The sequence below is a fragment of the Suncus etruscus genome, chromosome 2 (assembly GCF_024139225.1).
Source record: "Suncus etruscus isolate mSunEtr1 chromosome 2, mSunEtr1.pri.cur, whole genome shotgun sequence".
Classification (NCBI taxonomy): Eukaryota; Metazoa; Chordata; class Mammalia; order Eulipotyphla; family Soricidae; genus Suncus; species Suncus etruscus.
In genome coordinates, this window is record NC_064849.1 from 28,107,570 (window position 1) to 28,133,476 (window position 25,907).

The 25,907-nt window shown below is 40.9% G+C and overlaps 1 protein-coding gene across 1 annotated transcript in view; it reads right to left on the bottom strand.

Moving 5' to 3' along the window:
* The window catches only part of MOGAT1 (monoacylglycerol O-acyltransferase 1), a 44,600-nt gene that overhangs the window by 15,597 nt on the left and 3,096 nt on the right, over positions 1 to 25,907 (bottom strand). Inside the window, exons 2-5 of the mRNA XM_049768163.1 lie at positions 15,198 to 15,376; positions 13,628 to 13,832; positions 11,486 to 11,660; positions 10,563 to 10,762 (exon numbers count right to left, since the gene is read on the bottom strand). Of these exons, the coding sequence (XP_049624120.1) occupies positions 10,563 to 10,762; positions 11,486 to 11,660; positions 13,628 to 13,832; positions 15,198 to 15,376 (759 nt within the window). The remainder of the gene's footprint in view (positions 1 to 10,562; positions 10,763 to 11,485; positions 11,661 to 13,627; positions 13,833 to 15,197; positions 15,377 to 25,907) is intronic.

A 25,907-nucleotide genomic window follows, 5' to 3' on the forward strand; every position in this document is an offset into this window, starting at 1 on the left:
AATATTTTGGGGGATTACTATGTTGCTCACCCTAATCTGATTAGGTGATTGTGCCCTACCCTAGGGTGTGACCTGGCATTCTGCCCCCACCCTAGGGTAGGACCTGATTCTGCTTCCACCATTGGTTGGTATCTGATCCCACCATTGGGTGGGACCTGACTCTGGACTATAAGAGCAAGGGTCTGTGGAAGGCGAGAGGCTTTTGCTGGCTGGAACTGAATCGGAGTCTTTGGACTTCAGTTTTGTCCATCCGAATAAAGCAAATATTTCCACGAGCCTGATTGTCTGCGAGCTGTTTACCCGCCGTTTCACCTCAGAACCGTGGGCTAGACAGGGTGGCAGACACGTGCTACGAGCTGGAAGAAAAGGGCCTCATTCTCCATCCCTCCATCAGTCAACCTCTTCAGGGGCTGTCCTGCTACACAACTTTTACTTGTCCCAGGTGAAAATACAGAAACTCAGAAGAAAATACAAAAGTCTAGGCACGAGCTCTCCTGGGTTCTTTCTGTTACCAATTGCACCCTCTGCTGGCATAAAACTGATACTGACAGCAAAAGCTGAAAGGGGATTTTTCAATAGTCCCCTTGTATGGGCAAGTTGGTTATTACCTCTAATAACTTAGGATTTGAGATCAAGATTGGCGTGGAGAAACCCTCTGGATTATTATGAATTCCCCTGTGCAACATCTAAATTTCCCATTTATGTCAGTTACAGAACGTGATTAAGAAAGAAAAAAGCAAATCGTTAAATTGAAGAGAAAGTAGTGACAAATCACAGCAGAGTAGAGTGGGGCACAGAGAAGGGAGCTACACACACACACACATACACACATCATATATACAATATGCTCCATAGTAAATATATTGAACTAGTGTATACATGTACTAAGCTAATACATTTATACAGGCATATGCATAGATATATCTCATTATTATTCTCAAACTGCTAACCTTTTACCCAAGAACTTGATGCATATTTGCTTATTTTTTCAGAGCTGAACTATGACCATCATATAGAACAGACATCAGTGTTTAGTAATTCGACAGTGCTGGATGATAATACAGTGGATAGGGTGCTTGCCTTGCATGGAGCTGACCAACCGAGTTTGATTCCTGACACGCTATAAGGTCCACAGAGCACCACCATGAGTGATTCCTAAATGCAGAGCCAATTCTAGACTCTTGGTGTGGCCCCAAAATTTAAAAATTAAAAAAAAATTAAAAAAAATAGGGGCTAGAATGTAAACACAATGAGTAGGGTGTTTGCTTTGCATGAGGTTCAATCCCCAGCATCCCATATGGTTCCCTGAGCCTGCCAGAAGTAACCCCTGAGCACCACTAGATGTGGCTGAAAAACAAAACAAAAAGAAACAAAAAATAAAAGTAATAAAAAAAATAATTCAATATTAGGTGATGAACTTACTGTCTCTTTTGACTAACTGCAGGAGAGACAATGTAGTGGTGTGGTACTGGGAGCTGTTATGGCACAAACAGCACCAAGCCAGACCAGATGAGCTCAGCAGCAACTACAATGAGCTGGTCAGGGACTGTCTTCTTGGTGCTGATTGTTATTGGCAGAGGATGAGCACAAAACCAGAGGATGTTGATATAATCAACCATCTCTGGGCAGTAAGAAAGGCTAGATGGGGAAAAATGAACAGTTCACATGCATCTACATGTCAACCCACTAGCAAGTACATAGTTCTAATAGGGAAAGCTTCTGCTTTCCTAGTGAAATTATTTCAAAGAGAGGATGAAAGTGGGAAATTTATGAAAAGAGGGTCGTTTGCAACTTTCTTTAGTTAGGGTACATGAATTCTATATCAGTCACTGAGTCTTATTTTCTATGAGCTTTCCTATAACTCACTTCAATTCTGTCATCTTGGTTTTTTTTTTTTGGTTTTTGGGCCACACCCGGCGTTGCTCAGGGGTTACTCCTGGCTGTCTGCTCAGAAATAGCTCCTAGCAGGCACGGGGAACCAAATGGGACACCGGGATTTGAACCAACCACCTTTGGTTCTGGATCGGCTGCTTGCAAGGCAAACGCCGCTGTGCTATCTCTCCGGGCCCATAATCGTGTTGTTAATGGTTTTATTATAGTTCAGATAGTTCCTCCTGAGACTCAAACATGCTGATAATATATATATTAAATATATTGTAAATCTTCTACCCTTTATATTCTTTTATTTTTTTTTGTTTGTCTTTATTTTTGTTTTGGGGGCTACAACCGTTTGACGCTCAGGAATTACTCCTGGCTATGCGCTCAGAAATCGCCCCTGGCTTGGGGGGACCATATTGGATGCTGCGGGATTAAACCAAGGTCCATCCAAGGCTAGCACTTGCAAGGCAGACGCCACCTCTAGCGCCACCTCTCTGGCACTTACATTCTTTTTTTAAACATTTATTTTTTTTAGATATTTGGGCCACACCTGGTGGCACTCAGAAATTGCTTCTGGCTGGCTTGGGGGACCATATTGGATTCCGGGAATCAAATCACGACTCTGGGTTGGCCATGTGCAAACACCCTACCACTGAGCTATCACTCCGGTCCCTACCCTTTACCCTTTACAAATAGTCATTTTTCCTTAATGGTGTGTAAAGAAACCAAATGCAGAAAGTTCCTATCCAGGAAAATAGGAAATAAAGTAATTCCTCTTACTTTTTTTTTTTTATTTGTTGCAACAACTGGGGTGGGGGGAAGCCACACACACTTGTAGTGCCCACAGAGGCAGATACTTGGTGGCACTGCTTACACATATGCTTATCAGAACTTTCAGTCCTGCTGTTCACACAGACTTAGCTGCAGTGCACCAGACACAACATCTATTGTGATGTGGTGTCTCAAAGGGCAGTTCAGCTAATTGCAGTTGGCATGTGGGATGGTGGCAGAAATCAAACTCTTGGGGCCGGAGAGATAGCATGGAGGTAAGGCATTTGCCTTTCATGCAGAAGGTCATCAGTTCAAATCCCGGCATCCCATATGGTCCTCCGAGCCTGCCAGGGGCAATTTCTGAGCATAGAGTCAGGAATAACCCCTGAGCATTGCCGGATGTGACCCCAAAACCAAAAACCAAACACCAAAAAAAAAAAAAAAAAAGAAAGAAATCAAACTCTTGGCCTCATGCTTAGCCTGCAAGGCAGTCTGGGTACAACTGAACTATCCTTTAGCCCCAGGAAATAAAGATTTAAGCCAGTTCTGCATTCATTCATTAAAAAATGAATTAGAACAGAGATTTCTCAAATGCTTCTTAGGCATAAAGACAGAAGTGATGAAACAAAAGCTGGCAAATCTGAGAAGAGTCTCCAGAGCCTAGAAAACTCTCTCTCTCTTCCACTTCTCTTAAACACACACACATATACACACACAACTTTCTCTCTCTCTCTCTTACACATACACACAACTTTCTCACACACACACAGAGAAAAAGAAAGAGAGATAGAGAGAGAGAGAAACAACCACATCAGACTGATTTCAGAAGCAGAATTCCTTGCCCTGGAAAAAAATAAAAAAATCAGCCAAGTTCTATCAGGAAAGATCCCTGAGCACAGAGCCAAGAGTTAGTCCTGAGTATGGAAAACAAACAAACAAAAACAACAAAACTCCCAAGAAACAAAAAAAAATATCATTGATTCTGGTAGTTCCTCACATAGCACCAGTGTTCACAATTAATATGAATTCCAGGGTGGTGTGTCATGTTGCCCTAAAACATCTACACACTGGAGGTTAGTTTGGAAAGGGGCAAAATCTTCTCACTGAGACAGTGTATTTTTTTCCCAAGGGTATAGCTCTGCTCTATCTTCTGTCACTGGGAAAATCCCAGTGTTTCTTTTTTATGGTCTCATAAAAAACTGCTTTTCCTCCAGCTGTACTGTAGCTAAAATCTAGGGAAAGAGCAGGCAGGGACCATGTGCCAGGATTGGGGTAAGAGGATCCCAAACATGGTGTTGGTGGGGGAAAAGTTGTATTTAGCTCAAATGATGCCAAAATAAGAATGCACTGGCATGCATGGTCATGCTAAATAGCGGCTGTTATGTGTGCAAAAACACCCACACCGACCGAACTCATTCTAAGTTAATGACATTGCACTCCATACTTTATGATCTCTCATGGTGTTTTCCAATGAAAACATCAATTACAAACCCTTCTTTTCTTACTGTTTTAGAGTCCCTTAACCTGTTCTATTCTCATCAGGATATGTAATGACTTTATATATATATATATATATATATATATATAACTTTATATAACTAATCAATTTATTTACTCAATTTAGTTCTTTGGACCACACCTGGAAATACTCAGGACTCTGATTCTGGCTCTCTGCTTGGGGGTAAAAGTCACTCCTGAAGGTACTCGGGGAATATTCCTGGCTTTGTGTTCAGGAGTTACTCCTGGTGGAGCTTAGGGATCAAACAGAAGCCTCCTACATGAAAACTATGTATGTAGCCCACTGATCTCTGTCTCTCTCTTTCTTTGTCAAAATTTCTTTTGTTTTCACAAGGGGGTGCTTTATCCAGCTGTGCTGGAGTTGGAAGGGAGACATGAGGACCTGGGATAGAGTTCAGGCTTCTTGCATGCCAAGCATGCATTACAGCATATTGAACTGTGTCTCTGGTTCCAGGATACTTAATGATTTTAATATAATATATTGCCTTTGTTCACAAAAGGTTTCAAAGCACATAATATTCATTTTCATTCCATGATTTTTCTTCATACTTAAAAATAAAATCAAGTTTGGGACCATATAGAAGTTCTATCTCTGGTATAAAATGGTCTCACAAGCACTTCCAGGAGATGCTCCTGAGCATCACCAAGTATGGTCCAAAAACCAACAGACAACTTTTATGAAGAATGAGCCAATCAGCACTTCAGCACTTGTGCTCTCCTTCTTCACACAGACCAAATAAATTTCATATATTTTTTCCATACATACAACATGACTCTCTTTATATCGTTATTTTTCATTTTCTTGAACCACCTGAGAGCTGTAGAACCAATGATTCAATCATGATGGTTATTCTTAAATATCTCAAGACAAGTAACCTAACACCTGTATTATCTCACTGACCTCTCCCTCGATATTTCAACATGTGTTGTTGAATTATACCCTTGTTACACTAGGAATGCAGCACCACCCAGCAGAGTTCTTGTGCACTGAATTTGCCTTCAAACATTATCACTTATCTTCCACCCCCCACACCCCTATGCCATCCTCTACTGCCCCCAACCACACCAGCTGTTTGGTGTATGAGTTTTTCCTTCCTCAGGCCTTCTACAACAAGGGTATTTTCTAAAACCCCAGTCAGTTGTTTTGTATGTTGTCCCATGATTTGGACTGGTCCAATGGTTTCCTCCAGGGGTGGTTGAGATGAACAGTTGTCCATGGGAATGGAAACCCCCTACAGCAGCTGTCTAGAAAGGGCCAGGGAATCTGCTCTTCAAAGCCTGCATGCCCTACACTCCTACGGCTCACCAGACATTCTCTACATGCCATCCCATCTAGAAATAACCCCCGAAGGAAGATGGCTCAGCTATCAGTCTCCTAGAGTTGTTAAAATCAAAGGCTCAGAGAAGATAAAATAACTATTCTAAGTTCAAGTTAGAGAACAAGCTCAAACCTGCTGCACTTCCTTCTCTTCAGTTTTGTGGACACCTAATCCAGGCCTTTGTAATGTCAATATTGATATCTGGTTTCTGTGTCATAAGCCTACAGTCATGCTGGAAAGAAACCATTCTTCACCACACTGTGTATTTTTCCAACGTCACTCTAAGAATGAAATAGGTCAGGCGTCTCAGTCCTCCCAAGGCAAACTTGGGAGTTCCCAGAAAGGCAGTGGCTGTGGCCCCTTCATGGCCCTTTGTCACATAGCTAACCAAATAATTAGCTGGAGGTGAAGAAAGAAAGAAAGAAAAGGAAGGAAGGAAGGAAGGAAGGAAGGAAGGAAGGAAGGAAGGAAGGAAGGAAGGAAGGAAGGAAGGAAGGAAGGAAGGAAGGAAGGAAGGAAGGAAGGAAGGAAGAAAGGAAGGAAGAAAGGAAGGAAGGAAGAAAGGAAGAAAGAGAGAGAGAAAGAGAGAGAAAGAAAGAAAGAAAGAAAGAAAGAAAGAAAGAAAGAAAGAAAGAAAGAAAGAAAGAAAAAAAGAAAGAAAGAAAGAAAAAGAAAGAAGAAAGGAAAAAAGGAAAAATGAAAAAGAAAAAAGCATTGCTTTATGGAAAACTGATGCAGAGAACAGAAATGCTGAAGTTAGCAAGCAAATGCCAGTCTACAGCTATGACTGTAAGAACTTTTGTGTGAGATATAGAATAACTAATGAGTAAATGTAATGTAGTAAAGGGGGAATGCCTAGAGCACTTTTAACCCCAGAATTTAGGGAGCAGAAAGGAGAGGGAAAAAATCAAGGCGGGAAAGAAGAAGTTGAGAAAGGGAAGTAATAAAGACAGGAATCAGAGCTTCTGTTATATTGGTGAAGAAGGAGAGCTGTATATTTATACACTCAAAGACAGGTTCTAAAACACTGAAAACATGAAATCTAAGCTGCAACTACAGAACTTCTTAATGTGCCTGTGAAGATGTTAGGCAAGAAGGATGGGAACATTAGTGATGGGAATTGACAGTTAGTGGGATTGGTGATTATATATATATATATATTATTGATAGTTAAGTTTTAGGCATATATATTATATATATAAATATATATTATATATAAAAAAGAATAATTCAGACAAGGATTACCTAAGGATATTAAAGCTCTCAAGGAAAGTTGTAAGAACAGGATAACTAGATCGTTTCCAAGTTACATTTGATCCTGGCTGTTGTTGTTGTTATATTATTATTATTATTATTATTATTATTATTATTATTTTGGTATTTGGGTCACACCCGGCAGCGCTCAGGGATTACTCCTGGTTCTGCACTCAGAAATCGCACCTGGCAGGCATGGGGGACCGTATGGGATGCCGGGATTCAAACCATTGTCCATCCTTGGTCAGCTGCGTGCAAGGCAAACACCCTACCACTGTGCTATCTCTCCGATCCCTGGTTACTTTTTTTTTTTTTTTTTTTGGTTTTTGGGTCACACCCAGCGATGCTCAGGGGTTACTCCTGGCTGTCTGCTCAGAAATAACTCCTGGCAGGCTCGGGGGACCATATGGGACACCGGGATTCGAACCAACCATCTTAGGTCCTGGATCGGCTGCTTGCAAGGCAAACGCCGCTGTGCTATCTCTCCGGGCCCGGTTACTTATTATTAATGAAGAGCAAAATCTGTCATCTTTAAAGAAGAAAAACCTGGCAAAACCCCTTACCTGTGGGAATAAAGTAGACATCCCAAAGGAGTGACATCAAAGCTTCCTCATAAAATGGACACAGCACCATGAGCGACACCATACAATAACTTCCCAAGGAGGATACAATACCATTTCTGGCAATTCTGACCAAATAAACATAACTGGAGTATGAATCCAGTGAAACATTCCATCAAAGAATGGGGACCATTCTGTAAGAATTGACCCATGCTTTTCAAACATTCCTCATACCAACAAGATAAAGGGAAGCTGAAGAACTACTGTAGTGTCAATGAGCTAATAAAATGGGAAACTGAAATGCAATCTATGATTTCTTAGGTGGAAAATGCCTCCTCCCAGAAGAAATGCTACACTGAGAGAACCTTTTTTGTTTGTTTGTTTTTGGGTCATACCCAGTGGCACTCAAGGATTACTCCCAGTTCTGCACTCAGAAATCGCTCCTGGCAGGCTCGGGGGACCATACAGGATGCTGGGAATCAAATCCAGTTCCAGGTCAGACATGTGCAAGGCAAATGCTCTGCCACTGTGCTATCTCTCTGGCCCAAATTAGACCCCTGAATCTGCCAGGAGTGACTTCTGAGTGCAGAGCCAGGAGCAACCCGTAAGCGCCGTCAGATGTGATCCCAAAACAAAAACAAACAAACCAAAAAGGAACAAAGAAGTAACTTATGTTTTGCAGGAGATTATTCAGGGAATAGAAAAATCAGCAACTCTAGGGACATACCTGTAAGAGGATTATAGATAAAGTGACAATTTAAGTGGAAATCCACTCATATTTCTTGAGTTCTTAAGATGCAAGAAAGTTTTAAGTCAACAGACTGTTATGATGAAGGGGTATCAGAAGTGTGGCTGCACTGTTCAAAACTGGGATGCATGTGCTTCAGTACTTCCAAAAGCCCTGGCAACCACAACCTGATCCACAGTCGACTGTCTTGTCTGCCTCTTAGCCCAGCGCCATAGTCTCGTCTAACTCTGGAAAGAGAGGCAAAACTAACAACAAAAGGGGCTGGAGAGATAGCATGGAGGTAAGGCGTTTGCCTTTCATGCAGAAGGTTGGTGGTTCGAATCCCGGCATCTCATATGGTCCCCTGTGCCTAGAGCACTGCCACGTGTGACCCAAAAACCAAAACAACAACAACAACAACAAACTAACAACAAAAATGGAATAAAACCAAAAACTGGGATGCAGCCTGCCACCTGCAGGGGACTTCTGGGAACTCAGGTCTGAAATATGTGGATTTAAAACAGAAATGACCATAGTGACTTAGCTCCTTGTATTTCAGTATTAAGCCACCTTGCCAGCCCCAAGATTGTTGTCTCATTGGAGAAGCATACCTGGAAACCAGTTTGTTGTTTTCTAGCCCTTAAAAAAAATTAAATTGGGTTCTTTCTATCTGACCCTTAATGACATCTCTCTGTTGAGGTGTAACCAGATGTATTATGTAACAAACCACTTTATTGAAAGACGTTTAATCCAACCATGATAACTGTAAATAAACATTGACTACTTAATTTATGTGTGCACAGGTTTTACAGTTAATTGAACTTTTGGTCTCTAAATTTAATCTCTAATTTTCCTCACATTTTTCAAAATACCAACAATAAACTGTAACTGAAAACTTGTCTCAGCATTTAAACTAATCCACAGCCCGATAGTATCCTATTTGAGTTACATACAGATTTTTTTTTCTCTTTTCATTTTTGGGCCACATCTAGCTGTGCTTAAGACTTACTTCTGGCTCTTTGTTCAGGGGTCAATCACTCCTGGTGGAGCTCAAGGGATCACAGATTGTGCCAGAGAATAAACTCAGCTAACCTCATGCCAGGGATGAATGTACAAACATTGTACTATTTCTCCAGACCCACATACAATATTTAACAACTATGCCATGTCACTGTCTAAAATGTGTAAAGCTTGCAACTGATGGCAGTAATGTATTCTGATGAAAAGCTAAAAATGTTTTGAATCTCACCATATAGACAATCAATGGTGAGAATACTATTTCCAGTTTCAAATGCAATAAACTTTTAGTTAACGATGCTACTAACACTTGTCTCAACTCTTTCAACCTGAGGTGATAATTATTTTTCTCCTTGGTCCTGTTAATATTACGTTGTTAATCATTTGTCACCCTTTTCCCCTTAAATCCCCCAAAATGCAACTTTATTTTTAAGTAAAATCATCCTAAGAATACATATAAATGCAGCATAAAATAGAAACTGATGCCTATATAAATGGAAAAGGATGAAGATATATACAGCATAAACTATAAACTGATGTCTGTATAAATGGAAAAGGATAAAGATATCTATTAAGTGGAAATTTGCATATGTTAATTGACTCTGAGGTCAGTTGTTCATTAAAGTATTGCTGCTATAAACCACTTGTAAGAGAAATAAACTGATCATATATTTTGTGTCTAAAATTGAGCTCTACTGGAAGTTCAACAGCAATATTCTTTTTTTTTTTTTTTTTTTTAGGCCACACCCGTTTGATGCTCAGGGGTTACTCCTTGCTAAGCGCTCAGAAATCGCCCCTGGCTTGGGGGGCCAATATGGAATGCCGGGAGATCGAATCGCAGTCCTTCCTTGGCTAGCGCTTGCAAGGCAGACACCTTACCTCTAGCACCACCTCACTGGCCCCTCAAAAGCAATATTCTTGAAAGTACTCAATTCCCATTCAGGTAGGAAATAGCACTTTATTAATGAGGCATACTAGAAACCTCAAATAACATCCACAGGATTTACTTTAGAAATTTTTGTCTCTAAAAAAAAAAAGAATTTTTTGTTTGGTTAGGGGCCACACTGGATGTGCTCAGGATTTACTCCTGACTCTGCCCTCAGGAATCACTGTTGGCAGTACCCAGGGAACCATAAAAGATGCCAGGGATCAAACTTAGGTCAGCTGCTGGCAAGACAAGTGCCTTACCTACTGTATTATCATTACAGCCCCAACTTTTGTTATTTTTTTTTTTTTTGGTCACAGCCAGTAGTCCCCCCAGGCACTACTAGGAGTAATTCTTTGTGAAGAATCAGGAGTAACACCTGAGCATCAATGGGTGTGACCTCAAAATCAAAAAGAATTTAGTAAGACTAAAGAATAAGAGAAAAGGAGTTTTCAAGGCAAGTAAGATCACAGTATAGGTTGAGTAGTAACATATTTTTCCTACACAAAGGAAAAAACACAATAAGGACTGTTTAAGGGAAGCCAATGACCTTTTACTCGTCACAACAAATTTTTCATATTCAATGTACATACCAACAGTGTGGATAGGTTTCCGATAGGGCATTAGGCCAAAATTGTACTGAAAAATTCCTCTAGCATGAAACAGAGGCAAAGCAAACCCCATGATTTTCTGAAGTTTCTCCTGCACAGTCCGAAGCCAAGAGCCTTCAGGGTTGCTCACTTGTTTGAACAGCTCATTTTCCCCAAAAGAAAACACTGGGACCAAATAGGCACTGTGGACGACAAAGAAGAATGTAAGTTTTCAATGCAAAGGATCTGCATCTCTTATTCTGCCCATACTTTACAACAGATTCCTAGAAATTCTGGAAAATTCCCAAGCCTCCCAAGATGCCTACTAAGGTAGGTTCCATATATTGAAAATGACTAAATCCTTTCAGGAAATTCTAGTGATTTATGGAATTCTACAAAAAAAAATCAAGTTTCTAGAAAACTTGGTCCTATTTCATATATTCATTTAGATGGAAGTATATTATACTTATAACTGTACACACACAGAAACACACACACACACACACACACATACACATATATATATATATATCCTTTTTAGGGCCATATCCAGTGGTGTTTAGAGCTTACTATTGGCTCTGTGCTCAGGAAAGACTCCTGAGAACATAAAGGATACCAGGGATACAACTCAGGTCAGTCTCATCAAAGGCAAGCATCCTACCCACTTGTTCTATTATTTCTCTGGATACAGGAAGTATATTCTATCTAATGAAATTTGGAGCCTACTTTCTGGATATGACGGCATGGAACATTATTAGAAGTACTGGCATTATACTCCATGAACACCCACTCCTGTTTCTCCTGGAGGATTCCTTAGCAGGAAGTCGAGCTCGAAGGGATAGAGGAAGAATTACAGGAACGCTTGGATGTACTCAATAATGTCTTCACTTTCCTGACCCAGTTACTGGAAATGAAAAGCCACTTACCCATGGGTCAAAGCAATTTTAATAAATCCTTTTCGTTGGCGGATGAACAGAGTAAATTTTCCAGGATGGGCATCTAATGATTCTTCTGCCCCTCCGAGAACTATGACTGAAATGTTTCCACCTTCTTCCTTGTTCAGTACGTGACATACACTTTTCTTGGAAACTGAGACTGGCCCTTAGTGAATCGAAGAAATGACATTATTAGCCAATTTGGAGGGGGGCCACACCCGGTGATGTTCAGGAGTTATTCCTGGCTATGTTCTCAGAAATCGCTCCTGGCTTGGGACCATATGGGACACTGGGAGATGGAACCGCAATCCATCCTAGGCTAGTACAGTTTGCGCCACCGCTCCGGCCCCCTATTAGTCATTTTTTGTTTTGTTGTTTGTTTTTGCTTTGTTTGTGAATCACACTTGGCTGGTGTTTAGAATTTACTCCTGGCTCTGTGCTGATAAATATTTCTGGCAGGGCTTGGGGAACCATATAGGGTGGCAGGAAGCAAAGCAAGAGCCTTGCCTGCTATCCACTTGCTCCAGTCTTCTGAGCCATCATTTTTTTTTTAATTGTTTTAATTGACCATACATCCTCTAGGGGCCAGAGAGAGCACAGCCGTAGGGTGTTTGCCTTGCACGTGGCCAACACAGGATCCATTCCAGTTAGATTCTCCATTTTCCATACAGTTGCCCGAGCCTACCAGGAGCGATTTCTGAGGACAGAGTCAGGAGTAACCTCTGAGCGCCGTGGGGTGTAACCCAAAAATAAAAACAAAACAAAACAAAACAAAAACAAAGAAAAGAAAAGAAAAACAAATCATACATCCTCTGGAACCAGGAAACATTTCACAAACTTTCCTTCACTGCTTACATATGGAGCACTTTGCAGGTGAATCATTTAATACTGCACAAATCTTTTGGTAATGTGTCCCATTGACCAGATCAAATGCTTTTAGCATTAGATCTTGTATTTTCTTTTTGGAGGGTCACACCTGGTGACCCTCAAGAACCTGGTGGGTTCTGGGGATCATATGGGATTCCAGGTATCAAAACCAAGTCAGCAGCATGAAGGCAAACACCTATCCACTATACTATCTTTCCGGCACTCACAGGTGAAGTCTTTTAAATATCTCTGATTATTATGGTCTATGGATGGGTGGGTATGTTGTGCACTTCTTAACATAGATGGGTTTCCTTCGAAGAGCATTCCCAGGCTGTCTACCTATGTTTTGATCCAAGAAATGCAATGACAATAGTAACTAATCAACACAGTGATCATCAACAGGTCATTTTGTAAGTACAGAACTGGAGTTCATGATCAGTCAATAAGCTGTTCAAGTTGGAAACCCAAATAATGCATCTTCAGTAAAAGTAAGAACTAGTGACTGAAGCTTAACTTTGTACATATATTTGTTAGTGTCTGTATGACATTTCAGCTTCCTTTTATTCTCTGAATAGTGGCTTTTCTTATTAAAAAGTCTTTCAATAGTTCAGAATGCCTTAGACAGTTATTTCTGTATCAAGTTATACCTGAGCTGAGGTAAAACAGACAGTAGTTTGGGGTTTAGTTTATACATTTCCATTACTTCAAGATATGTTGGAGGCCCTTTTCTTTCTTTAAATTTCACAAAATCATATTAAATGCCTCTCAAGTGTGATTTTGCAATTATTTGACCCTCGATTTTTTTCTTCCATTTCTGGATACACAGCACACATTAAATAACTTGTTCATTAAGTGAACACTGATATGTGGGATGAAAAAAATAAAGAAATTGTCATATCTTCCCGATCTATAGTAAAGTGGAGGCAAAAGATGTATAAACAGTCAATGAAGTATCAATGAAAGGGTTTGTGGCAAAGAGATACTACAGTGGGTAAGGCATTTGCCTTGCACAGGGCCAACAAGGTTCAATCTTTAGAACCATGTATGGTTGTCCGACCCACATCAGAAATTATCCCTAAGCACAGAGCGGGGAGTAAGCTTTGAACATGGTAAGGAGCAGTAAAAAAAATACAGAAAAACAAATCATATATATCTAATAAAGGTAAAAAAAAATGACATGGTTTTTACTCTAAGAAATTTAATCCAACTGGATTTGTGATTTACTGCCACTCAAATACCTCTAGAAAGAAACCAACCTTCACTTACCACTGCTCATCAAGTATTCCCGGAAGAGAGGGCACCGGAACCAAAATGGCAGCACATGCAGATACGCGGTGAAGCCAGGAAACAGTTCCTGGAAGGCTGAATAATTTGTACAAAAATTTCCAAAGGCTCCAGCCACGAGCACTCCATGAGGGTGAAATCCAAATATGTAGTTGTGACTGGGATCCAAATCCCGAGTTTTGATGAGCTATAGTGCATGTATATTGACAAAAGAAAAGATAATGTTTTCTGATTATTTCCAACAAGAAACAAGACAACTCCTGATGGATTCTTATGTCAAGAGAAAATGGAACAACACTGAAAACATGAGATCTAAATTGAACTACTGAACTTTAATTAAGTATGTGTTTGCCAAAGTGGCAGGTGGGAATTTTGGGGGTGGGGGAGTTGATTGGGGTGTTGGGGAACACTAGTGATATGAGTCGGCACTGGTGGTAGGATTGGTGTTGAAATATTATATGCCAGGGGTCGGAGAGATAGCATGAAGGTAGAGCGTTTGCCTTGCATGCAGAAGGACGTTGGTTTGAATCCCAGCATCCCATATGTTTCCCCAAGCCTGCCAGGAGCAATTTCTGAGCGTTGCCGGTGACCCAAAAACAAAAACAAAACAAAACAAAACAAAAAGAAATATTATATGAGTAAAACTCAGTTATTAGAACTTTGTAAACCACATTTTTTTTTTTTTTGGTTTTTGGGTCACACCCAGCAGCACTCAGGGGTTACTCCTGGCTCTATGCTCAGAAATCGCTCCTGGCCAGCTCGGGGGACCATATGGGATACCGGGATTCGAATCACCAACCTTCTGCGTCTAAGGCAAACACCCTACCGCTGTGCTATCTCTCTGGCCCCTAAACCATGGATCTTTAATTAAATAACAAACTTTTTAAAGAGGAAATGAAGGAAAATGGTTTGCTTTATGTCCCTCATTGAAAATTATTCCCGGGGTTGGGAAGGTGGCACTAGAGGTAAGGTGTCTGCCTTGCAAGCGCTAGCGTAGGACAGACCGGACCACAGTTTGATATCCCGGCGTCCCATATGGTCCCCCCAAGCCAGGGGTGATTTCTGAGCTCATAGCCAGATGTAACCCCTGAGCGTCAAACGGGTGTGGCCCAAAAACAAAAACAAAAAAAAAAGAAAGAAAAAGAAAATTATTCCCCAATTTTCAGTTTCCTCAGTCATGGCCCCTCACATATAGCCTTCGCAATCTGGCCATGTAGCTTAGAGTCTATGTAGCTTAGAATAACATGGACTGAATTGCAGTATTTCTTCATTTACAGAAATAAAAGCCTGACATATCTAGGGTAAAAACCAATTTCCAGGAGCCAGAGAAATAGTATAATGGGTAAGGGGCTTGTCTTGTAATGTAGCCAACTTGGATTTGATCCCCAGCATCCTATATGACCCCTCAGCACCACAGGAATGACCCCTGAATGAACTTAGGAGTAGTCCCTAAACATTGCTATGTGCAGCCTCCCAAAATTCCCCTTTAGCCCTCCAAAAAACAATTTCCAATCTTCTTTGAGTTAAAAAAGTAAAAGTGGATTTTACTCACATGAATTGGAAAATACTCCTTAAAGTACCTCCAAATGGTCCAGCTTCTGACCCAATTAGACCTTCTACCTCCTTGCTCTGGGGTATTCCAATCAAAGTAAAGCCATGTCAAGTAAGGGATGTAAAGGAACCAGTAATTTTGTATAATCAGGATCACGAGGATTCCAACACACACCTGTGCTGTAATAAAAGAAGAGAGTGTGGGCATCCAGCTCAGCTAGCATCAGTTCACTGGACCAGGCAGTGACAGGGGCACAGGTGAGAGATTAGATACATACAATATGCTGAGGCAGGAGAGACAGTACAGTGGATAAGGTACTTGCCTTGCACACAGCCCATCCGAGTTTGTTCCCTGGCATCCCATATGAACTTCAGAACATCACCAGGAGTGACTCCTGAGAGCAGAGCCAGGAGTAACCCCTAGGTATAACCTGTTGTGACCCAAAGCCAAAATGAAAAAACACCTGGGTTGGAGAAATAGCACAGCCAAAGGGCATTTGCCTTGCATGTGGCCAACCTAGGACAAATGGTGGTTCGAATCTCAGCATCCCATATGGTCTCCCGAGCCTTCCAGGAGTGATTTCTAAGTGCAAAGCCAGGAGTAACCCCTGAATGCCACTGAGTATGGCCCCAAAACAAAACAGAAATAAGGAAAAAAGTCAATATATCATGTGCCACTATGACCACTGAAGGTGAAAGCATAAGACAACAGTGGCATATACCAGAGTTTAACCATATTCCCAGCAATGAATTATTTTATCTGTCAATGTATTTTCACTTAATTCTCAGAATAAAACTGCCATTAGATTTTTTTAAAAGTAATAGTTGAGAGACATAAAAAAGTGGGCAGGATGCAGGATGTTTGTCTTGCACACAGTCAACCCAGGTTTAATCCCTGGTATTCCATATAGGTCCTTGTGTGTGTGCCAGTGATCCTTGAGCACCAGTAGGAGTAGCACAAAAACAAAATCAATAATAGTAAAATGGTCTTATTTACAGGAAATATAAGAAAGGGGAAAGAGAGCGCTGAGAGAGAGTCCCATAAAGTACAGTCAGCACACTCTAATTTGGGAGGTGTAGCAATACTGGAATGGAGCATTACAAGAAGACAGAGCTCCCTACTGGCTTCCTATTAGTTAGTTAGAGATTTAGTTTATGGACCATGGCCAGCTGTGCTCAGGGATGACTCCTGGCTCTGGAGCCAAGAATCATTCCTGGCAGGTTCATGGGATGGATTGGCAGCATGCAAGGCAAATGCCCTCCCTCTCATTGTACTATTGCTCCAGACCCCTTTATGGCTTTTTATAGATGAAATGCCATGTGAATTGTCCAAGGTACACTGGACAGAGGAGGTGGATCTATGCAAATTCAAATGTATTTCCCAGGGGCTGGAGAGATAGCATGGAGGTAGGGCATTTGCCTTGCATGCAAAAAGACAGTGGTTCAAATCCCGGCATCCCATATGGTCCTCCAGCCTGCCAGGAGTGATTTCTGAGCAGGGACCCAGGAGTAAAACAACAACAACAACAACAACAACAACAACAAAAAATGTATTCCCCAGTTGCATGGTCACATATCACTCTCCCAGCATAAAGTCTGGAGGGATCATTGCTCACAACAGGGAGAAAGAGAACTTCTGATTCCCTGAGTCTTTATTCAAGTGCCCATGCTGAGGGCACAGCCCTAAAACCAAGTTTATTTTCAACAGCTTCATTTCCAGTTAGAAGTGATGGGCAGGAGATATAGTACAGTGGGGAGGGTGCTTGCCTTACATGTGACCAACCGAGGAGTGATTCCAGAGAGCCAGGATTAAGCCTTGAACAGTGCCTGATATGCTTCACCCACACCCCAAATACACATAAAAACCCTCACCAATAACAACTAAATGGAAGAGGAGGCACCTTTCCACCTAACTCATCTGTTACCTCTTGCGTCATTTTTTTTTCTTTTTTTTTGGGGGGGGGGTGTCCACACCCAGTGGTGCTCAGGGGTTACTCCTGGCTCTGCACTCAGAAATCGCTCCTGGCTTGGGGAACCATATGGGATGCCAGGATACGAACCACTGTCCATCCTGGATTGACTGTGTGCAAGGCAAATGCCCTATTGTTGTGTTATCTCTTCAGCCCCTCTTGCACCATTTTGTAAATACATGTAATATGTACCTGATGCCATAGTGTAACAATATACCAAGACAAAAAAAATTTGATCGGGGGACCAGAGAGATAGTACAGAGATTAAGGCACTTACCAATAATGGTAAGTGCTGCAGCCACAATAATATTTTGAATCTTGGCACCACAACTGAGTCCCGGAGGGCTGCCAGGTGTGGCCCATGAGCATAGAACCAGAAGTGGCCCCTGCACACTGCCAGGTGTGATCTCCAAGCTAACCAACCTGAACTAGCAGTGATGACCAGAATGTTTGCCTTAAAGTAATACATTAAGACAAGCTAGACATATTCTCTTTAGTTTGTCTTATTCTTTGAATGGTTTTCTTTTCTTTTTTTTTTTTTGGTTTTTGGGCCACACCCGGTGATGCTCAGGGTTTACTCCTGGCTATGCACTCAGAAGTCGCTCCTGGCTTGGGGGACCATATGGGACACCGGGGGATCGAACCTTGGTCCGCGGTCCGTCCTAGGCTAGCGCTGGCAAGGCAGGCACCTTACCTCTAGCGCCTCCGCCCGGCCCCCATTCTTTTCTTATATATGAGCTCTGTACCAAATAAAAAAAATTTCTACAAAAAGAAATATTGATAGAATAATAGGACTGGTGCGGTAGTGCAGCGGTAGGGCGCTTGCCTTGCACATGGTTGACCCAGGACGGACCTGGCTTCAATCCCCAGCATCCCATATGGTCTCCCAAACCAGGAGCGATTTCTGAGCGCATAGTCAGGAGTAACTCCTGAGCGTCACCGGGTGTGGCCCAAAAAACAAACAAAAACAAAAACAAAAAAAGAATAATAGGGGCCGGAGCAATGATACTGAGGTGGGGCATTTGCCTTGCATGCTGCTGACCCACGATAAACCTGGGTTCTATCCCTGGCATCCCATGAGGTCCTCAGAGCCTGCCAAGAGTGATGCCTGAGGGCCACCGGGTATGGAAATATTAAAAAATAGATAGAATAAGAGAGATATAAAACTTGGCACCCATTTCTGTGGTTTTAAACCATGTTTTTGTCATTCTCTTCTATTATGCACTTCTGTGTTTAATCTAGGGCTGCCTTTAGATCCCTGAGCCCCATTCACTCTTTCCAACTTTGTGAAAAATAAAAAATAAATTTGTTCAAAAGACAACATGGTATCTGAGTAAAAGCTCAGATTGGACTTAATTACCATTTTATAGACACAGATACAAATAGAGAGTATTTCTTACTTGATTTTTTTTTTTGGTATTTTTTTTTTTTTTTTTTTTTGCCATATGGGTGATGGTCAGGGGTTACTCCTGGCTCTGTGCTCAGAAATCACTCCTGGCCAGTTCAGGGGACCATATGAGATGCTGTAGATAGAACCTGGGTCAGCCATAGGCAAGGCAAATGCCCTACCCACTGTGTTATTGCTCTGGCCCCCAGAGAATATTTCTGTTTCAAATAGAAGCTGCATTTTCATTTCTGAAAATATTAAATAAATATATTTCTCAGGGAAGGTTTTAACTCAAATATAAAAGTGATGCTGGAAGTGGAGAAGTTTCTCCAGGACAGGTTAAAGATTACTTGAGGGACAAAAGATTAAAGGAACATGTATTCTCCACCCTAGGGCAGGAATTTTGTTACAACCTGGAAGTGCCAAGAATGTTTCCATAGCTCCAAGAGGAGGTGCCCTTTGCCCTCATTCCTACCAGGAAGATTCTATTTTGCTTCACCTGTTTTTCTCTTCAATCTATACAAGACTCAGTGCTGACAATTTGCTAACATTGGTTCATTTTTCCAGTGTCTATTTTATTTTGACACAAATAATTAAACAGGAGAAAGGAAATATGCCAAACTCTCAACAATGATTCTTAGGTTGGAAAGATATTTTTTGCTAACATTTTTCATTTAAAGTTTTTCCTTTTTGGGGGCCGGCGAGGTGGTGCTAGAGGTAAGGTGTCTGCCTTGCAAGCACTAGCCAAGGAAAGGACCACAGTTCGATCCCCCGGCATCCCATATGGTCCCCCCAAACCAGGGGCAATTTCTGAGCACGTAGCCAGGAGTAACCCCTGAGCATCAAAAGGGTGTGGCCCAAAAAACCAAAAATTTTTTTTCTTTTTTTAAAAATAATAGCTAGCGTGGACTTAAATTTTGTTTTCTTTAAAAGCAAAATGGGTTCAACTAATGGGCAAAACATGGCTAAAACTCTCTACAATCAAGCTTATAAAAAAATCAGTCTCATCTATATGATGATTTTGTTATATTTTCTTGAGCAGACTACATCTGAAAAACACTGTGAAGATTACTGACATCTTTATTTCCAATATCAACAACACTGTACACCTTCAAGCTGTACTTGAGTGCTTCCCATTTGGATCAGAGAGGTTTTTTTTCCTTATGAGAATTGCTTCTATGTTTATTTTAACACTTTAAAAGAGTGTGGTGAAAGAGAATGGGGGAGTCAGAGAACAACAAGCCTTTAGCCTGTCACATACTTGTTCTTATTCCTGAAACACTGAATTCCAGCAGTGTTTTTCAAGTAGCAATCAGTGCCATAGGTTACGTGGAGTGTGACATTCTTGTGATTTTTGTTTGTTTTATGTCATCCAGCAGTGTTCAGGGCTCACTCCTAGTTCTGCACTCAGAAATGACTCCTGGCAGTGCTCAGGGAACCGTATGGGATGCTTCGAATCGAATCCAGGTGGGCCAAATTGAAGGCAAACACCATACCTGGTACATTATCATTCCAGCTTCTCTTGTGATTATTGGTTTTGTTTTATTTTGGTTTGGGGTGGGGGGGACACACCCGGTGGTGCTCAGGGCTTACTCTTGACTCTGCACTCAGAAATTACTCCTGGTAATTACTCCTGGGGACTCATATAGGATGCCAGGGATTGAAGTGTGATCAGCAGCATGCAAGACAAGTGCACTATCCCCTGTACTATTTATCATTCAGGCCCTCCCAGAGGTTTCCAGGATGACAATAAAAGACAAAAATCTCTAGCACCTTGGCAGAATTTTGCTGCTTAAAATTCCTCCTAAGTGGATCTATTCTTCACTGCTTTTTACAAAAGTACTCATTCTAAGAAACTAACTTTTCTTGCTGAAAAGCAAGTTCATTATTACACTACATCTTTATAACAAGGACCCAACTAAATCTGACCCATTTCTTTTTTTCTTAATAAATTCTTAGTGCATACTTCTCTCCACCAATGGTCTCTCTCTCTCTCTCTCTCTCTCTCTCTCTCTCTCTCTCTCTCTCTCTCTCTCTCACCCTCCTTCCCACCCATCATTTTTTCTTTTCAAACACTATAGTTTGCAATATTGTTACTGAAAGGGTATCATACATATCAAATAATCTCTTTTCTGCACTCAGTTTTTGTCCAGAGTGATCTTTTCCAACCATCATTGTCATAGTGTACCCTTCTCTGCCCTAATTGCACCCCCCGTGATTTGTGGCAAACTTCTTATCATAGTCTGGTCCTCCTGGCCCTCATCTGTTCAATGTTCTTAATATTTCTGAAAAATTTTCAAGTTTAAGGTCAAAATTAGCATAAACACTTTGTAAATCTATAAAACTGATTATCTCTAGGACCATGAGATAACCCCTAATAAAGAGGCTCAATATGGAATGTGATTATGAATGTCTGGATGAATCCTGGAGTGAATACTAGGATGCACACTTCTAACATTTTCCAGACTAAGGAGACCAAAAAATGGCAATATTAAGTACAATATGAGGATTCTTTTGCTGTCAAGACTATTTGTGAGGGAAAAAAGCTGAAATCCGAGCAGAGTCTTGAGGGGATGAGGGTACAGATGGCATCATTGTTCTCTTTTAGTTTGGAAAATTATACTGTGGCTATGTGTGCATGCCCTTGATCTTAGTAAAATATATATTGAAATACTGAAATACTTATGGATAAAGGAAACCATGCCTGTAATTTACTTTTGTTTTTATTTTTTTTAGTAATTTATTCTTAAAGAGTTAAAGAAACAGTAATAGTGTAAAGGAAGGTGAGAAAAAGAAAAGAGGAACAATCATAAATTGGGGAAATTTGATATAAGGCTTTGAACAGTTTTAAGATTTTCTATAACTATTATTTATTATAATTTCAAAATAAAAAATTTTCAAAAATTGAATAGCCCTGCCTAAGACTTTAAGAACAGAAATCTCAGGGCTGGAGAGATAGTGGGGAGGTAACGCGTTTGCCTTTCATGCAGAAGGACGGTGGTTCAAATCCTGGCATCTCATATGGTCCCTCATGCCTGCTAGGGGCGATTTCTGAGCATAGAGCCAGGAGAAATCCCTGAGGGCTGCCGGGTGTGACCCAAAAGCCAAAAAAAAAAAAAAAAAAAAAAGAACAGAAATCTCTGGGCAAGCTACATTTAAAGAAAAATTCTAAACAATTCCTAAGTGTGCTCTAAATTCTGAAAACTTCTTTGTTGTTTTTTTTGGGGGGCACACCCGTTGACGCATAGGGGTTACTCCTGGCTATGCGCTCAGAAATCACTCCTGGCTTGGGGGGACCATATCGGAAGCTGGGGATTGAACTGCGGTCTGTCTTAGGCTAGTGCTTGCAAGGCAGACGCCTTACCACTAACTCCACTGCTCCAGCACCCTGAAAACTTCTGATACAAACAAAATCATATAGTAGAAAACTGATATTGTTCAGATGTCATGTGTATGTATGTGTGTGTGTTTATGAGTGTGTGTGTATTCCAAATAGTCAAAACAAATATTGAAAAAAAATTTCAAGGCTTAAGGGTTGCTAACACAATGAGTTCACAAATTATAACACAAACTTGTAATCAAAACATCCTCATACTGGCATTAAAAATGGCTAAAACACGAGCCCGGAGAGATAGCACAGCGGCGTTTGCCTTGCAAGCAGGACCAAAAGTGGTTGGTTCGAATCCCGGTGTCCCATATGGTCCCCCGTGCCTGCCAGGAGCTATTTCTGAGCAGACAGCCAGGAGTCACCCCTGAGCCCCGCCGGGTGTGGCCCCAAAACAAAAACAAAAACAAAAAAATGGCTAAGACAAACAAACAAAAAATAACCAATGTCTAAAACGGCATAGAAACCCAAGAAAGTGTTTCTAGAAATAAACCCACAGAGATGTGCTCCCCTGACTTTGTCAGAGGTTCAAGGGGCATGCTGTAGTGAGAACATTTGTTTTTACTCTTCTAATAAATGGGATTTTAACAAGTATATTACACACTTGAAAAATAGAAAAGAAATAAATGTAATAGAAAATTTTTGTGACTCTAGATTAAGTATACATTCACGGTCTATGTTATACATATATGGATATGTAGGTTGCTAAGACAATACAATTTTTGAGCTACACTGAGCAGAGTTCAGGGGTTTCTCCTGGCTTTGCACTCAAGAATCACTCTTGGTGGGCTCAGGGGATCATATAAGATGCCAGGAATCAACTTCCATTCAGCACATAGACCTATCTCTTTAGCCCCTGGTAAAGAGGCTAAGAGGGTAAATCTTAAAAATTTTTATCACAAGGGAAAAATAATAACAATTTGGAGATAGGTATTTACTAAATTGATTGCAGCAATCATTTGCAACATATGCATAAACAAATCAATAAGTTGCATGCCTAAAATTAATCAACATTGTAAGATTGAACGTCAGATACTTGGCATGTATCCCGAGGAAGCACTGTTTAACTTTATGACTAGATATAACATTATTTTTAATATAGCTCATATGCTAACAGCTTAAACTCACTTCCTGATGATGAAAAAATGCATACCCAAGATATTGATTTAGAGATCTTTAAGTAGGGAGTAAATAGAACCTTTCTTGTCATCATTGGCAATAGCTACATTCATTCTTTAATTTAAAATTGATAATTAAATGTTAACCTCTTCTCTTTCCTTTAGAGTAAGTATAGAATTTTGCTTGGCCCTAGATGATGGAAATGGGGAATGATGCCTTGTATAAATTCTAGCTATTAAGTGAAAAAAAAAGACAGATAAGAAAATCACTATGTGGGCTGGAGCAATAGCATAGTGGGTAGAGCATTTGCCTTGCATGAATGCAGCTGACCAATGTTCGATCCCTAGCATCCCAAATGGTCCTCTAAGCCTGCTAGAAATGATTTTTGAGTGCAGAGTGGAGTGTGGCCCCCAAACCAGAAACAAAAAATCAATATTGGGGGGCTGGAGGAACAGTACAGCATGTACTTGTTTGCCTTGCAAGGAAGGAAGGAAGGAAGGAAGGAAGGAAGGAAGGAAGGAAGGAAGGAAGGAAGGAAGGAAGGAAGGAAGGAAGGAAGGAAGGAAGGAAGGAAGGAAGGAAGGAAGGGAGGGAGGGAGGGAGGAAGGGAGGGAGGGAGGGAGGAAGGAAAAAAAGGAGGAGAGGAAAGAAACAAGGAAGGAAGGAAAGAGGGAATAAGGGAGGGAGGGAAAAAGGAAGGGAGAGAGGAAAAGAAGGAAGGAAGGAAGGAAGGAAGGAAGGAAGGAAGGAAAGAGGAAAGGAGAGAGGGAGAGAAAAGGGTGGGAGGGAGGAAAGGAGGAGGGAAGAAAGAAAAAAAGACATAAGGAAGAAAGAAAAAGGAAGGAAGGAAAGGGGAAGAAGAAAGAAATGAGAGAGGAAAGGAAGAAGGAATGGAGGTTGATGAAAGGAAGAAGGATGGAAGGAAGGAAAAATGGAAGAGAAAAGGAAGGAGGAAGGAAGAAGAAAAGGAGGAGAAAGGAAGGAGGGAGAAAGAAAGGGAGGAAGCAGAAATGAGAAAAGAAGGAATGGAGGAAGAAAGGAAGAAGGAAAGAAGAAGAAATGAAAAGAAGGAAGGAAGGAAAGGCAGAAGGGGGTAGGAGAAGGAAGGGAAAAGAGAGAAGGTGGTAGAAAGAAGGAAGGAGGGAGGGAAGGAAGGAGGAGGGAAGAAGAAAGGAAGGAGAAAAAAGGAAGAGGAAAGGGAAGGAAGAAAGAAGAGAAGGGAAGAAAGGAAGGAAGGAAGGAAGAGAAGAAAGGAGAAGGAAGGAAGAAAGGAAGGAGGAGAAGAAAAAGGAGGAGGGAAGAAAGGAAGAGGGAATATCACCATTTTGCAGTCCTGTCAAGTAGCTATTTCAAACAAGAACCTTTAAGAGAGGCTTAATTTCATTGGAAGGCCAGTGGTCAATGGATAACTTCTGTTTGCTGCTAATCACCATTCGTCATATTATCTCCCACTTAGATCCTCTGATCACTTTAAACGTTGAGAATGGGATAATCACATGCATTTTAGAGAAATAAAGTATGAATATGTGTCATCAAGAGGCAGTGAAAGTTCTCACCAAAATAAATTCATCTAAATCTAATCAAACTTGTAGGTCTAACTTCCTTTTCTTTTCTTTTTTTTTTTATTTTTTATTGTTTTTTATTTTTTTGTTTTTTGTTTTTGGGTCACACCCAGCAGTGCTCAGGTGTTACTCCTGGCTTTACACTCAGAAATTGCCTCTGGCAGGCTCGGGGGATCATATGGGATGCTGGGATTTGAATCACTACCCTTCTGCATGCAAGGCAAAAACGCCTACCTCCATGCTATCTCTCCAGCCCCTAGCTTTTATTTTAGAAGAATTACAGGAGATGGAGTTCTCGGTTAACACCATCAGAAGCAAATCTGGAAAGTGAGACATCTTGTAGACAGATAACTTGACTCTTTCAACTTTCCATGGACAAAAAACCCAGTGGTATGGCACTATTCTAAACTAAAAGACACACAAAAACCAGATTTAACATGTTTGGATCCTACTTCCAGTAAAAGTATATATGGAGCATAATTTAGAAAATCTGTATAAGAAATTAGTTTAGACGATTTTAAGGAACTGTCAATTATAGCATATCTAATAATGTTTCTGTAATTAAATAACTTATTCAAGTATTTTTGGGGTGACACATATCCAGTTATGCCTAGGGCTTCCATTTGGGCTCTGTGTTCAGGAATCACTCCTAGTGATGTTCAAACAATGCTGGGGATCAAACATAGGACAGCCACCTGCAAGGGAAGTACTTCAACACTGTATAATCCAGGGGTCTCAAACTCGAGGCCCTCGGGCCATTTGCAGCCCTTCGTGTGGCTGGCCTTCAAATATTGCAGTATTCGCGATTATTTGCTTACTGAATAATTGCAATAAAAATTACATTAGTAAGAAAAAAATCGCAGTAAACATTCGCATACCCCGAGCAGTTCTGTTCGGTGCATGCAAATGTTTAATGCGATTTTTTGCGATTTTTTTTCTTACTAATGCGATTTTTTTATTGCGAATATTCGGTAAGCGAAATCCCTTATGCAGCCCTGCCTCATCCTGACTTTGCCTCCTATGGCCCCCAGGTAAATTGAGTTTGAGACTCCTGGTATATTCCCTCCAATCCCATAACACATTAGTTTTACATATGTATAAAGAAGAAAATCATGTGATTTGTTTCAAAGAATTTTTTGCAGGGCAGGAAAGCTAACTAACTCATCAAGTTGATCATATGCAAAGCTTATGATGCATATGTATCACATGTCTGAGGCCATGGGGTCAATTCCTGGCCCCATGTTTCCCCAAGCCCCACTGAAAGTAACTCCCAGCATAGAGCCAAGAG